This window comes from Phycodurus eques, chromosome 1, assembly GCF_024500275.1.
Source record: "Phycodurus eques isolate BA_2022a chromosome 1, UOR_Pequ_1.1, whole genome shotgun sequence".
Classification (NCBI taxonomy): Eukaryota; Metazoa; Chordata; class Actinopteri; order Syngnathiformes; family Syngnathidae; genus Phycodurus; species Phycodurus eques.
In genome coordinates this window covers 4,773,834-4,790,000 of record NC_084525.1, presented here as the reverse complement: position 1 = coordinate 4,790,000, position 16,167 = coordinate 4,773,834, and the positions used below count along the sequence as shown (strand labels likewise).

Genomic DNA, 16,167 nt, shown 5'->3' with positions numbered 1-16,167 from the left:
TATATATTTTTTTTTTTCACAAATTCTGCCTGGGTATGGAAACTTATGAGCACAACTGTACATATATACAGTCATACGTACCCCTGGAATGAAAGTGTACGCTACACCTTTTTCATAACCTCTGGATGGTGGTGGCATATTAGAATGAAAGTGTACACCTTTCTCATAACCTCTAGGTGGGGGTGGCATATTGGAATGAAAGTGTACAGCTTTTACATAACGTCTAGATGGTGTCATAAATTTATAAAATGTGAACGTTTTTTTTTTTTATTTTCCCCTATACCTATGTATAATGTGCACTTTTGACATTTTTTGGGGGTAAAAAATGTGCATTATAAACGAGAAATTATGGTAGTTTGAAATGACTGCAATAGTGATTCTAATTTCAGCTATCCCGTATAAGGTATGCCGCTTTGTGATCATTAAGCTAGTTAGCTAGCTAGACTTACAGTATGTTTAAGTCACCAGTGAGGTGAGTTCAAGAGAAGCTAAAAATAGATGATAACGCGACGCTCCTAGGAATGCGCATTATACATGAGAAATTACGGTAATTTTCACATTTGTCTTTTCAGTACAGTATACTATATTATTGTTTTTTTTCTTACTCTACTTTCAACTTGTCTCTTTTTTCCAGGTATTTACTGTCTATTATTTTGCTCACATCTCCTATACACATGCTCTCTCTTTGTGCAGAGTCTCCAGGGCTGCAGGTGCAGTTCAGAGTCGATGACAGTTTTCTGAAGCCAGGAGAGAAGCGTTGGTTCCTGCGGTACCTGGCCCTTCACACCATGCATGTTGACATCTGGGACAGTGACTCATTGCTGCTCATAGGTTCAACAGCTATCGAGCTCAAGGTAACACTCTCGGGGCAATGCAGTCTCCATTTTTGAGTGAAGCCAATACTGTGGTACAATAAACAATTATGACAGAACAAACTCATTCCAATTCATGCGGCATTTTAACTGCCAGCGATAAAGTGTAATTTATGATATACTGCTATCTGTTTTCACACCCCATCATGGCATTGCATTGCATCCATCATGGATTCATGTAGCATTTGCAGATTTGTAGATTTTATAGGGTGAGCCTGACATTATAGAGAATCATGTCTCAGTGCATAAAGCACACACCATCCAAAGAAAGCCTTCCTTTTTGGTTCCTATTTTGTCCACTTACTCTGAAACATTTTGCTGTGATACAGTTCTTTTTGTAATAATATGATGATACAGTTCTCACCTTTTGAGAGATTTCTTACTAAAAAAAAATTACAAAAGATTTCATTAGTACACGTTCACTTTCACATTCAAATTTGCATGCATCTGTACTCATTTGGCACCACAGACGCGCACAGATGCATGTCAATTTATATCTTATGTCTACATGACATTGTTTTACTATACAGAAGCATTGAAAAGACAAATTTGTTATCCTGGGGCATGTGAATGTAATGTTTTTAAATAAAAATCTAAAGAAAAATAGAATTAGAACTATGAATTAGTCCTATATACTGAAATACTACACATAAATATGACAATTATAATAATATACTTTTATCATTTATTTTATATAATTTATAAATATCTTACCTTTTTTATACTTTTGCAGCATTTTCTTTTTGTTTTTTATTTATACAATTGTTTTTAAATGCCAATTTTCTGCCCGTTTATTTCCAGTACATGTTGCGGCATGGTAAAACGGCAGTGCAAGCCCTCCACGAGGTGGATGTTCTGACAACCGACTATGTGGGAGAGGAAACCTTGCAGACTGGCAACGCCGCCACCAACCCCATGGCGGTCCACACCATCGTCAGGGGTCGGCTGCACGTACGCACTGGAAACATTGGCAAGTATTTTTGTAATATTTGTTAAACATGAATTGCACACTTTGATAAACGTACACCGGCAACAGTAATGACAATAATAATAATAATTGGGCCAATCATTTTTTTGTGTTACTGTAAAGTTTGGATGATAAGCCGTGACTTATTTCTTCAGTTTTAACCCCTGCAGCTAAAACAATGATGCGGCTTATTTGGAGATTCACATTCTTGTCTACTCATCGCTTTTCTTGAATTTGACAATATCATGTTAAGTGTGAGAGAATTTTTTGATGAGCTTCATGTTGAAGTGTTAACGGTTTCCTTCCTGAAATCAAATCCGACCACGTTGACACATTGTGATCGGCAGTGTTGTACCTGAATGAGTTCAATGACAATCACACTGTCGTGATATGGAAATTATTTTGTTTTGTAATATAAGAACAGGCGGCATGGTGGACGACTGGTTAGAGCGTCAGCCTCACAGTTCTGAGGACCCGGGTTCAATCCCCGGCCCCGCCTGTGTGGAGTTTGCAAGTTCTCTCCGTGCCTGCGTGCGTTTTCTCCAGGCACTCCGGTTTCCTCCCACATCCCAAAAACATGCATTCATTGGAGACTCTAAATTGCCCGTAGGCATGACTGTGAGTGCCAATGGTTGTTTGTTTCTATGTGCCCTGCGATTGGCTGGCAACCAGTTCAGGGTGTACCCCGCCTCCTGCCCGATGATAGCTGGGATAGGCTCCAGCACGCCCGCGACCCTAGTGAGGAGAAGCGGCTCAGAAAATGGATGGATGGAATATAAGAATAGATCAAATAACATATTTTGTTATATAGTCAGCCAGAGCTGCAAGGAATGCAAAGTTATAATCGTTCGTGTCATACTGTGTTGCATATATTGTTTTGCAAATCAGGGACAAAAGTTTGTCCTGTTTTTGTTTTAATTACTATTTTTTTGTCTTTTCTCATGTTTTTGAGAGTGTAGGGTGAAAGCTGCAATTTGTCTACTAGTGTGGACTGAATGGGTGGAAACAATGGGAAAATGAAATTCCAATATTTTGAGGGGGATAGGCCGTCAGCAACTTAGTGAGAGAAAAAAAACCAAAATATGCACTAGTTTATTTTTTGAATAGTGAAGTTAGTTAAACATTTAGAATTATGAGCTATGAACTGAACTAGTTCATTTTTGGAACGGTGAACTGAACTTTGAGCAAGTTTGCACAGAAAATGAACTTTCCCAACACTAGTGACTCAAGCCCATACCCGTTGTTATGCCGAAAAATGCGATGTAATGCCTATGATATAGCCTTCAAGATGAAAGTTGCACATATTTTAGCATTAGCTTCACTTTTGTGTTACTTTGTGCAGTTTCTGTTTGTTTTTATTTATTATAGTAAGGTTGGCAGGTTTTTTTTCTTTCGTATTTGTATGCTTAATACAGTGGGGCAAAAAAGTATTTAGTTACCCACCAATTGGGCAAGTTGTCCCACTTAAAAAGATGAGAGAGGCCTGTAATTTTCATCATAGGTATACCTATGGCTATAGGTATATGAGAGACAAAATGAGAAGAAAAAAAAATCCAGAAAATCATATTGTCTGTAAGAATTTATTCGCAAATTATGGTGGAAAATAATAATAATAATCACCTATAAACAAGCAAGATTTCTGACTCCCAGAACCACACAGGGACGCCTAGTGAATGACTTGCAGAGAGCTGGGACCAAAGTAACAAAGGCTACCATCAGTAACACACTACGCCGCCAGGGACTCAAATCCTGCAATGCCAGACGTGTCCCCCAGTTTAAGCCAGTACATGTCCAGGGCCATCTGAAGTTTGATAGAGAGTAGCTGGATAATCCAGAAGAGGATTGGGAGAATGTCATCTGGTCAGATTAAACCAAAATAGAACTTTTTGGTAAAAACTAAACTTGTCGTTTTTGGAGGAGAAAAAATGATGAGAACACCATACCTACTATGAAACATGGGGGTGGAAACATCATGCGTTGGGTCTGTTTTTCTGCAAAGGGACCAGGACGACTGATCCGCGTGAAGGAAGGAATGAATGGGGCTATGGAGCGTGAGATTTTGAGTGAAAGCCTCCTTCCATCAGCATGACAATGATCCCAAACACACCGCCCGGTCAACGGAGGAGTGGCTTCGTAAGAAGCATTTCAAGGTCCTGGAGTGGCTTAGCCAGTCTCCAGATCTCAACCCCATCGAAAACGTTTGACCTCTGTCATTGCCAACAAAGGGTATATCACTAAGTATTGAAATGAACTTTTGTTATTGACCAAATACTTATTTTCCATCATAATTTGCTAATAAATTCTGTGATTTTCTGGATTTTCTTTTTCCTCATTTTGTCTCTCAGTGAAGTATACCTATGATTAAAATTACAGGCCTCTCTCATCTCGCTCTTCTTTTTAAGTGGGAGAACTTACACAATTGGTGGCTGACTAAATACTTTTTTTGCTCTACCTGAATGTGTTGTTTAAAATGCAGTGAGAAAAAGTTGGTTTTTTTTTTCACTTTTTTATTTAGTAGTAGTTGCATTATATACCAATGCGCTCAATTTTACATTAATGCTTCAAGAGTGTAGTTTTGATCCTTGATCTTCATCTGCCCCCTGAAATATTTACAAACCACTTTTATATTCAGGCGATTTCCCTTACCATTTTCCCTTACCATCATGTTTACTTTTATTTATGTGTATGGTTGGAAAATGACAGGGGAATCCTCAAGATCGCTTCTGCTGTTGAAATTGTACAAGCTTTCAAAGCCAACACAGTGCCATTGAGAAATATTATGATGTGATAGTTCCACTTCATCCAGCCTGGGAGCGCCTGATTTCTTCCCTTCTTTTGTACTCATTCACTTTGGGCCTGTGCAGAGAAATGGCTGCTGACAATATCTTCTTTGCAATGCATCAACTGCTGAAAGATACTCCCTCTCATAAACAACACATCATTCTGCCCTGTCTTAGAAACACTGCCGAGTTCCATTGTCAGGGCTAAATATGCCAGCACTTTCTCATTGTGCTTATCACTCAAAGCAGGTTGAGAGTGCAATGGCTTATTGGATAGAAGTGGTGGTGAGGGAGTGGGGAGGGGATTGTGTCTGCATGTAAATTCCAATCAATGCTCGGTTATCCGTCAGACACCTTGACGGACAGTCGGAATCAATTTGGAAAGGGAGGAGGACTCACAAGTACTTTGTTTCTTCAGCCATGTTAGCTTCTTCCCTCACATTCTTCCTCAGCTTGTTCTTATTCATTTAACCCTATTTCTTCTTTTTTTTTTTTTGCTTCCCCTCACCTTCTCTACAGCACCTCTGGGGGGGGGGGGGGGTGTCTTGTCATCACGCTGCCATGAATCTGCAACTCTTAATAGGGTGGGTGGTGGAAGGATATGACGGGCATTCATTAGCGCTCGAAAAGTTACACGCGGAGTGAGATGGATGTGCCGCGTGAAGGCTCCGACTGAGATTGGACAGGAAGGAAATCTAACCACTCACACATGCAATGGGGGTAAGCGCTCATGCGTCCACGCAGACATATAGACAGACAGGTGTAGCAGAGCATGGGCACCTTGTGTGATGAGGATGGAGGATGAAAATAGTCTGCAATAGAACATTGATCATCATGTGAGAACCTTTGATTTTTTTCAGTGCCGTTGCCTTCTCTATGGATTCTTGCAAACCTAATACCACTACATCCACCCTGGCTGTGTTAAAAAATAAATGCTGTCCAAACTATTTCCCCCATTTCTACCTGTACCCGCCCAGCTCCACTTCCCAGGGTTTTCCACTTCAAAATATTTTTGCTCCAGTAGTTGCAAGGAAAATGCGTTAACCACGCCACATAGACGGCATCAGTCAGAAGGGACACTAATAGACAACTATGGAGGAGAAGGAGTATTTACTTCTCTGTAAGCTACACATTTCGATTCAGAGGAGTAAATGATTGTAGCATCTATAGCTAAGGTACAGCAACAAGGTAAGATAATGTTCGCATTGCGTGTTCATTGCTCGCTGCGTATAATGGTGAAGGTGGATAGTGCGATTGAAAAGATTTGTGTGCCACATGACGGAGAAAAATATTTTATACTATATTGCAAATAATCATTAACTTCGAATTTTATGGCTGCAAAAAAGATGGGACAGGGTCATATTTACCACTGTTACATCACCTTTTATTTTAACAACATTCAATAAACGTTTGGGAACTGAGGACACTAATTGTTGAAGCTTTGTAGGTGGAATTATTTTCCAGTCTTGCTTGATGTACAGTTTCAGCTGTTCAACAGTCCGGGGTCTCTGTTGTCGTATTTTACGTTTCATAATTTTCAATGGGAGACACGTCTGGACTGAAGGCAGGCCAGTCAAGTACATGTACTCTTTTACTACAAAGACACGCTGTTGTAAGACGTGCAGAATGTGGTTTGGCATTGTCTTGCTGAAATAAGCAGGGGCGTCCATGAAAAAGACGTTGCTTGGATGGCAGCATATGTTTCTCCAAAACCTGTATGCAGCATTAATGGTGCCTTCACAGATGTGTAAGTTACCCATGCCATTGGCACTAACACAGCCCCATACCATCACAAATGCTGGCTTTTAAACTTTGGATCCATAAAAGTCCGGATGGTTCTTTTCCTCTTTGGCCCAGAGGACACGACGTCCACAATTTCCAAAAACAATTTGAAATGTGGACTCGTTGGACCACAGAACAGTTTTCCACTTTGCGTCAGTCCATCTTAGATGAGCTCAGGCCTAGGGAAGCCGGCGGCGTTTCTGGGTGTTGTTGATAAATGGCTTTTGCTTTGCATAATCGAGTTTCAAGTTGCACTTACGGATGTAGCGCCGAACTGTATTTACTAACATTGGTTTTCTGAAGTGTTCCTGAGCCCATGTGTTGGTATCCTTTACACATTGATGTCGGTTTTTGATGCAGTGCCGCCTGAGGGATCGAAGGTCACAGGCATTCAATGTTGGTTTTTGGCCTTGCCGCTTACAAGCAGTGATTTCTCCAGATTCTGTGAACCTTTTGATGATATTATGGACCGTAGATGATGAAATCCCTAAATTCCTTGCAATTGTACGTTGAGGAACATTGTCCTTAAACTGTTGGACTATTTTCTCACGCACTTGTTCACAAAGTGGTGAGCCTCACCCCATCTTTGCTTCTGTATGACTGAGCAATTTAGGGAAGCGCCTTTTATGCCCAATCATGGCACCCACCTGTTCCCAATTAGCCTATTCATCTGTGGGATGTTCCAAACAGGTGTTTGATGAGCATTCCATAACTTTCTCAGTCTTTTTTGCCACATGTCCCAGCTTTTTTGGAACGTGTTGCAGCTATAAAATTCTAAATGAATGATTATTTGCTAAAAACAATAAAGTTGATAAGTTTGAACATTAAATATCTTGTCTTTGTAGTGTATTCAATTAAATATAGGTTGAACATGATTTTCAAATCATTGTATTCTGTTTTATTCAGACCCTTTGCTCAGTATTTAGTAGAAGCACCCTTTTGAGCAAAGAGTGCCATGAGTCTTTTTGGGAATGATGCAGCATCTTTCCTTCGATTGCAACCAATCGTCCTGTCGCTGCAGCTGCAAAACACCCCCACAGCATGATGCTGCCACCACCATGTTTCACTGTATTGGACAGGTGATGAGCAGTGCCTGGTTTTCTCCACACATGCCACTTAAAATTAAGGCCAACAATTTCTATCTTGGTCTCATCAGACCAGTTAATTTTATTTCTCACCATCTTGGAGTCCTTCAGGTTTATTTTTTAGCAAACGGGCTTTCATGTGTCTTGCACTGAGGAGAGGCTTCAGTCGGGCCACTCTGCCATAAATCCCCGACTAGTTGGAGGGCTGCAGTGATGGTTGACTTTCTTGAACCTTCGTCCATCTCCCGACTGCATCTCTGGAGCTCAGCTACAGTGATGTTTGGGTTCTTCTTTGCCTCTCTCACCTCTAGGAAGGGTTCTGATCGTCCCAAACGTCTTCCATTTCAGGATTATGTAGGCCACTGTGCTCTTGGAAACCTTAAGTGCAGCAAAATGTTTTTTGTAACCTTGGCCAGATCTGTGCCTTGCCACAATTCTGTCTCTGAGCTCTTCAGGCAGTTTCTTTGACCTCATGATTCTCATTTGCTCTGACATGCTCTCTGAGCTGTAAGGTCTTATATAGACAGGGGTGTGGCTTTCCTAATCAAGTCCAATCAGTATAATCAAACACACCTGGACTCCAATGAAGGTGTAGAACCATTTTAAGGATGATCAGAAGAAATGGACAGCACCCGAGTTAAATATATAAGTGTCACACGGTCTGAATACCTATGGCTGTGTGATATTTCAGTTTTTCTTTTTTAAGAAATCAGCAAAAATTTCAACAATTAAGTTTTTTTCCTGTCATTATGAGGTGCTATGTGTACATTGATGAGGAAAAAATGAACTTAAATTATTTTAACAAATGGCTGCAATATAACAGAGTGAAAAATGTAAGGGGGTCAGAAAACTTTCCGTACCCACTGTACACTTCAACGTTTTCTTGTTTTTTTTTTTGTTATAAAGTAATTTATGTGCACGCAATAAGCCACCCTTCAAAAGTATTGAAACCCTGAGGCCAGTTCCTTTTATTTGTTGTAGACTGAAAACATTTTGGTTTATTATCGAATGATGAGTATGAGACAGGAGATCAAAGTTCAGCTTTTATGTAACTGGTGGTGTTCGACTGTGTTGTGTTTTTCAGTATTGATAACTTTATTTGTGCCACAGTACTTGACAAAGTTAGCACAAACCAAAATCCTCCTTTCAAAGGTGGAGATATAATGTGCCCCTATACAAATACAATTACACAGGGTTGTATTAAAATACTTAAAAAAGGTTATAAATGAAAACAGACAACACTGTTGTGTGTGTACCGAAACACTAAGTGTTTTGGAGACAGACTTAAAAATACAGTAGATTGAAAAGAATGAAAATTCTAATTTAATTGCATTTGACTTTTGACAAGAGGCGGGGTAAAACCTAGAAGCCAGTCAATCATAGCGCATACTGTACAGACACTTTTCAAGAAATTAGAATTTCATGGAAAAGTTTAATTACTTCCATAATTCCATTCAAAAAGTTAAACTTTCATAGATTATAGATTCAGGGTCCACAATTTAAACAAGTTCAAGTATTTATTTGTTTATTTTTACATAATTTTGGCTTCCAGCTCATAAATCCCACTATATCAGGGATTTAAAAAATTAGAATACAGTGAAGAAATCACCATTTACCTCTCATTTGTTTTGTAGAAAAAGAAAGAAATTAGGGTCACATTAAATACATCAAAATTTGGTACTTTCAAAATGATATGTTAATCTTCAATACTTGGCTGCGAATCGCTTTGCTTTAATCACTGCCTCAATGCGCCGTCGCATTGAGTCAATCAGCCTGTGGCATTGCCTGGGAATTATGAAAGCCCAGATTTCCTTGATGCTTGCTGTCAGTTCTTCTTTGTTTTTGGGTTGGTGCCCCTCATTTTCCTCTTGATAATACCCCATAGATTCTCAATGGGGTTTAGATCTGGCGAGTTGGCTGGCCAGTCAAGCACTGTGATGGCATGGGCAAACCAGGTTTTGGCACTTCTGGCATTATGGGTATGGGCAGGGGCCAGGTCCTGGATATTTCACACTGGACCTCAAGCAGCTTGGGTTCTGTTCTTCACCTGTCTTCCTCCACATCCTTGGACCTTGATTCACGAATGAAAGGCACACTTTACTTTCATCGGAAAAGAGGACCTTGGACCATTGGCCAACAGTCCAGTCCTTCTTCTCCTTGGCCCAGTTGAAACAGTAGCTTGACCCGAGGAGCAGTTGTAGCCCATCTCCCGGATGCGTCTGAATGTGGTGTTTTTTGAAGCTGTGACACCCGCCTCATTCCACTCTTTCTGGCTCTCTGCTAGATTTTTGTATCTTCTTTGTTTGTGCAACATTTTGTCCTTCCACAAGACTTTCCATTGATATGCTTGGACACAGCACTCTTTGAACTGCCAGCCTCCTTAGCTATGAACTTTTGTGGCTTACCAATCCTACGGAGGGTATCGATGATGGTCGCTTGGCCAATTGTCAAGACTGCAGTCTTCTCCATATTGAACCCAACTGAGACAATTGAACCAAACTGAAGCAATTTTTGACACCTGGGGAAACCTGTGCAGGTGTTTTGAGTTTAGTAGATGATTAGTGTGTGACACTCAGTTTATAACATTTATGACCTGCAAAATTTGGTCTGATTTCTTCACAGTATTCAAATTTTTTGAATTCCTGATATTGTGGGTTTTTTGTGCTGGAAGCCCAAATTATCTAAAAATAAACAAATAAACACTTGAAATTGTTTAAATTGTGGGCTCTGAATCTATAATCTATGGAAGTTTAACTTTTTGAATGGAATTATGGAAATAAATAAACTTTTCCATGATATTCAGATTATTTTGGAAAGGGTCTGTATATCGACAAACACCTACTTACAGTCACTTTCTTGCTTAATGTGAATTTAGGGTTTACAGTTAATTAACTTAACATGTATGTTTTTTGGAATAGGAGAGGAGCCCCTGGAGAAAGCTGATACAAATAAAGGGAGAACATGCAAATTTCACACAGAAAGGCCAGAGCTGAGATTTGAACCCGGGACCTTTAAATGTGAGGCAGACGTGCTAACCACATGTGTCACGAGCCACCGAAAAGGAAGAGCCCCCTTGTGTTAAATCGTGTTATTTCCCCTGGAAAGGCATCTTTTTGCTTTGTCTTGCTCTGCCAATGGACCAAGATGAGCATGCTCTCATGTCACGCAAGCAAACAGAAAGCACATATCTGTCCTCTCCACAGTAGAAAAGGCGACTTGCTCCAAATATCACATATCTGCAGTGGCCTGATAAGCCCTGGAGAGAGTGCTGCAGCTGGCGAAAGCAATGAGATTCACGCTGAAAGGTGCCATAAGTGAAACAAATTATGAGTGGAATTTACCTAACAATTAGTTTATCTTAAGGCCCTCCCCAAGTGGTGATCATAGTGTGTGTCTTACTTATTAAAAGCGGTTTCTGTCATCTAAAGGCCTATCAACCTTGCTTTTTAGCCCTGAAGCGAGAGGAAGAATCTGCTTATTTGGAAAGGTCAGTGGCCTGGAATCGGGAGGCAGGAGAAATTGATTATTTCAGACTACTTTGAAAGTCCCTCAGTGCTTGCTCCCATTTGTTCTCGGGCCAGTAAATTACCGGTTTGTTGTGGCCTTAACCTCAAGAACTGCCAGCGGTGCAAAGTGGAGTGGGTCAGCGGGTGCCGCCCAATGCCATTGTCATGCAACAGTGCGAAATTATCAATAAATGTGATTGAGTTCAGCCCCCTGCTATTTTGTTCCCATAACCCTTTTCCACGTTGGGGGGGAACAGCTGTTCTCCGGTGTTCTCTCTGTAGCACGAGCTGGGAATATTATTTAGGGTTGGTAATAGTAGAGTAACTGATATGATATTGCACTATTTTGGCTACAACAATATAACAGTACAAGGAATATACAATAATTGATGGACTGGAAGAAAGCCATCAACAATACATCCAAGTACATGTAACGGAAGATGGCAAAACATGGCGGTTCGCTCGCTCACTCAGCATACAAATAAATGTTTTTTTCCAAAAGTGCTGAATCCCGTCTATTTGCACTTTGCTGTTCACTAACAAATCTATTCAGGTGGAAACTTTCCTCAGTTCTTTGGTGGAAAAACTCACCTAGTCACGTACATTTGTGCTCTTTCTGTAACAACCAGGGTAGAGTAGCCCAATATTGTACTCAAGTAACAGTACTGCTACTTTAGAATAATATGACACTGGTTTATAACTTCAAATTATTATTATTTTTTTAATCAGAGCATGAACGTCAAATAAAATAAAAATAACAAATATGGGAGTACACACACGTGCCACGATTTCAATCAGTCGATGATGAAGTCTAATAATAGATCGTGCAGGCAATAATGGATAACTAAAAGTAGCGAGCTGCATGTCGACCATTGTAAAAGTATCAATTCCTCTTAATGTAAATACGGAAGTAGAATTAAAAAGTATGGTGCATTCAAACTACTCTGACAAGTACAATTTACCCCAAGTGTTACTTGAGTAAATGTAGTGCGTGACTACCCACTTCCGGTAACATCCTAAAAAGGAAAGAAGTAACTGGTGTCAATGAGGCAATTTTGAAGTGATACAGCTCGACACAGCTCGAAATTATACTGGTCTGAGATCATAGTTGGTGTGTAATTACAGTTTAAACTATCAATATAGACAGAGAGAAGTCAGAAATGAATTAAGCATAACATTCAACCAGTAAAACATATTTTTCCTGTTCATGTATGCAAGTAAATAACTACAATTTCACAGAATTAATAATGGGCTCTACTATTTTTTCAGTTATTATGGAGGTGTGGTAAAACTTTTAAATTCATGGAGAACAAAAATAAATAAATCATGATAAATATTAAATTTTATTTAATATCGGGCAGTTGCATTGTTCTTGAACTTTACATTGGGTCGGGGTCTAATGCAATTTTTAAGCATTGTACGTGCACATCTGAAGTTTCAAAATACTAGTGGACTTTAGAACACAAATAAAGGTAGAGAGTCTTTTATTTCATATTGTTATTGTTATTATTACAACCCCATTTCCAATGAAGTTGGGACGTTGTGTTAAACATAAATAAAAACGGAATACAAATCATTGTATTAAACATAAATAAAAACAGAATACAAATCATTGTATTAAACATAAATAAAAACAGAATACAAATCATTGTATTCCGTTTGTATTTATGTTTAACACAACGTCCCAACTATACTTATGTTTTTCTCAGTTTGTAAAGATGATCAAGTTTCCAAAAAGCTCATGATGTTATTGCTTGTGTAGTTTACATTGAAATGTAAAGTATAATCCGTAGTTAATTGTGAATTTACAAATTGTATGACCCAGATGTAGACATCCATGTCAGCCTAGATGAGTATTTGATTGGGCATTATTAGTTGGGACTATTAAATCTTCTACGGTGAAAGATGGTTAATTAAAATGCTTAAAAGATTAAATCAGAGGATTATAATTGGGTACATTATTACACCATTTGTTTTATTGTGGGCAAATAGCGCTTGATGTTTGTCATATTGCATCCTTGCAGGCTTTACTGCATAATTCCATCCATCACCAAAACAATCCTATGTACAAAAGAAATTAACTGAAAGGTCTATAATGAGTCGTTGAGGCGACCGTCTCGATGGTTTTGTGATGGATCGGAGATGTTTAAGCAGAAATAATGTCCTCACAGCAGTATTTTGAGAAATAGAACTCAAAACAATTACATTGTGCAGAGTGGGAAAGCGGTAAAGGCTGATGGATGATGAAGGCGACGCTTTGGGACAGCAGACATTTCGACCATTAATCTACAGAACTGCTCTCTGTGTTCATGGCAACCCCAGGCTCCTATTATTCATTTAGATGTGGCCCATTATCAGTTTGTTGTTGGAGTCTGCCTCTAAAACATTTGGAGGGTGCTTTTGATGCCACCTCTAACAACTCATACATGCTCACTTAGCTATGAGTTCTTGGTGGGAAAGCCACTTAACTGTGGCAGTCACCGTATTTCATATGGAAGCATCTTTGAAGTGGTATGTGGAACCTCTTTGCAAATGATAAAGCAACTTCTCGATCAGTTAAATAGCTCCTTTGGGTATGTTTTGACAGTTCAAAGTTAAGAAATTAATGGAGGCATTGTGTATAAGTACCTTGGATTTAAAAGGGCGTTAAACATAATTAGACCTCTCGCCATCTATACAGACTCTCTGAGCTCTTATTTTCGTGACTAGCGCAAAGCCAGCACTATCCTGAGCATAACTCTGCGAGGAGGCAGCCTTGACCAGGTTTTGGTAATTTCGTGGACTGGCGTACCCCCAGCTCATTTAAAAGTGGGGCATCTGTGCTGGTTTGAGCATCACCACAACCGAGTTCAACCCTCCCCAATCAAAGTGGCTTTTTTCATTCCCTTTTAATGTGGCACAGTAGTCTCTTGTGGAGACCTCTCTATATGCGGAAGAGGACGATGACCGATGTGGCAGTGACCTCATGTATCTATCCCCATCCACATCGTTTGTGTGCCCCCCACCCCAACCCCCATAGCTGCGTGCTAGTGGGATGATCTAAATAAAAAATCTAATTATGATGATAATGATAATAAAGGGATCAATGAATTGTTTTCTTCAACGATACAAAGGGTTCGATGTCCGCTGTTCACGTACCTATGAAGGTTATACTGTACGCCTGACATCCACCACACATGTCCGCGAAGCTTGCGTATCCGTTTGCCTGTGCCTCGATCAAATTCACCAAACTTCCGTTATATCAGCTGCACCGGGCTTAGGCGTGGTCCCAGCAGGTGTATGTTTCGACCAACTTTCGGCCACCAAATTGTCACATGCGTCGGCCGCATGACAAAGGACACTCCCTCGTGGCGTCGGTATGCCCATCTTGGCGCAGACCTGTCTGCCTAATTGGCAAACATACAGCAAGCCTTGCACGTGCAGAAAATCAATATATGCTATAATTTGTGCTCCGACGCACGTTGCGCAGTCTATGAATATTGAGCCCAAAATCAGGAAAAACGTTCTACCTATGTATAATACGAGTCGATTTGCTGGTATCCATGTTCAAAAAATTAAGTATGATCCATATTTTATGAGGTTTTTCAATGAAATATTCTAATCTGTACGCATGCATTGACGAAAATTCAGATTTTCTTTTTTTAATCAAATTTCTACCCATGTTCTTATATTAGCAAAGAACAAAGACGATGATCGACTCAAATCAGTGCTCAATGATATAGTAAATATAACTTTTCAATAATACTGTTGAAAATAATATATAGTATTACCGGGTAGGCTGCGACTGGGTGCCATATTAGTCCAGTCCTGCAATGACTGGGCAAGTACAAATGAGTGTCCATGTAGCGATGTCTGACTAGGGGAAGAGTGGCATTGTCGTTGCAGTTTGTTGGTTAATAGTTGGGTGTACAGGGCACCCAAAGTAGTTTTTTCGCCAGCTGTTGTTGTTTCATTTTTCACGATGCTAGCAACTGCAGGATCTAGCCACTAGAGCTAGCTAGCTTCCGTAGTAATGGGGAGTACCGATCCAAGAAGGAATGAGTTCAGAGTGAAACGACTTAAAGATAGCCAACTGGAGTCCACGTTGCGGTGGAAACTAAGGAGTAATTTACCAGCTATATAGGGAAAAAGTAACTAGCGACACACACACACAGACAAGTTCCACAACCTGTGTCACAAAAGATATATTTTGAATCCAAATTACAAACTACAAGTTTTTCCTTCAAAGTAATCCACCTGCAGTTTAACATACTTTTCCAGCCTTCTCTGCCAGGCCTTTATGTACTCCTGGAAGGATTCTTCAGGGATGTTGTCATGACCATCTTAATGTCGACATCTATGTCTTAAAAACAAGCCCCCTTGATGATCTAGGTTGCTTTAACACAGCGATGGTCTCAGCCAGGAACTGTCGGATGCTCAGGGCATTGTGAGCATGCGCAATGTCATGGTGAAGCAGCGACGAATTGTCCTGCCTCTTCTAATGCACTGAACGAAGCAAACGCCGCAGGATCTTTTTGAAGACCCGCTGGTTGATCGTCTGGCCTGCATTAAAGTGGAAAAACTCATTTGTAGTTTGCGTTTGAAGTATATCTTTTTTTATACTAGTCCTGGAGATTTTTCTGACACACCTCATAACTGAATAAGAGGTTTTATGTTTAAGCTCTGTTCATAAAGGATTTTTTTTTTTCCTCCCCAGATATTCCATTCGATTATCTGGGATAAAGGAATCCTTTATGGTAGTACAAGATTCATTGTTCATCCTGGAGTCCAAATGTGTATCTATTTGCCTTAAAAGTGTCATCCGGCTCTGCCATATAGCTGAATTACTGATGATGTCCTGAGATGTTTTTAAATTAAATTCATCTTTAAAAAGGATCTGTGATGATGTCACCTGAAGGAAGCAAGTTCTTGCTGTTCATATTGAACATCTTGGCTTTATGACACTGATTATTCAGCCAGAGAACATTAATCATCAGTTAGAATGACAGCCATCATGTTATCAGCGCCCCCATTAAGAATTCTCTCATCATTCAATGTTGCCAGTTACTGTAACTTGCCAGGTTTTTTACCTTGTTTTCGAGCCTCGGGTCTTCTAAGCCAAGATTGTTCCTTCAGTGTGTTCACTTCGACTTTAACAGAAAGGCAACCTTAAATAAAACTGATGGATAAATTACA

General features: G+C 39.8%; 1 protein-coding gene across 4 annotated transcripts in view; it reads left to right on the top strand.

Moving 5' to 3' along the window:
• The window catches only part of nphp4 (nephronophthisis 4), a 191,303-nt gene that overhangs the window by 130,463 nt on the left and 44,673 nt on the right, over positions 1 to 16,167 (top strand). For all 4 annotated transcript variants that reach the window (XR_009768367.1, XM_061673501.1, XM_061673493.1 and 1 more), the window contains 2 exons: positions 694 to 854; positions 1,674 to 1,842. Coding sequence is in view for 3 of the 4 variants with exons in the window: in XM_061673501.1 (XP_061529485.1) it covers positions 694 to 854; positions 1,674 to 1,842 (330 nt within the window). In the remaining variant the exon portion in view is untranslated. The remainder of the gene's footprint in view (positions 1 to 693; positions 855 to 1,673; positions 1,843 to 16,167) is intronic.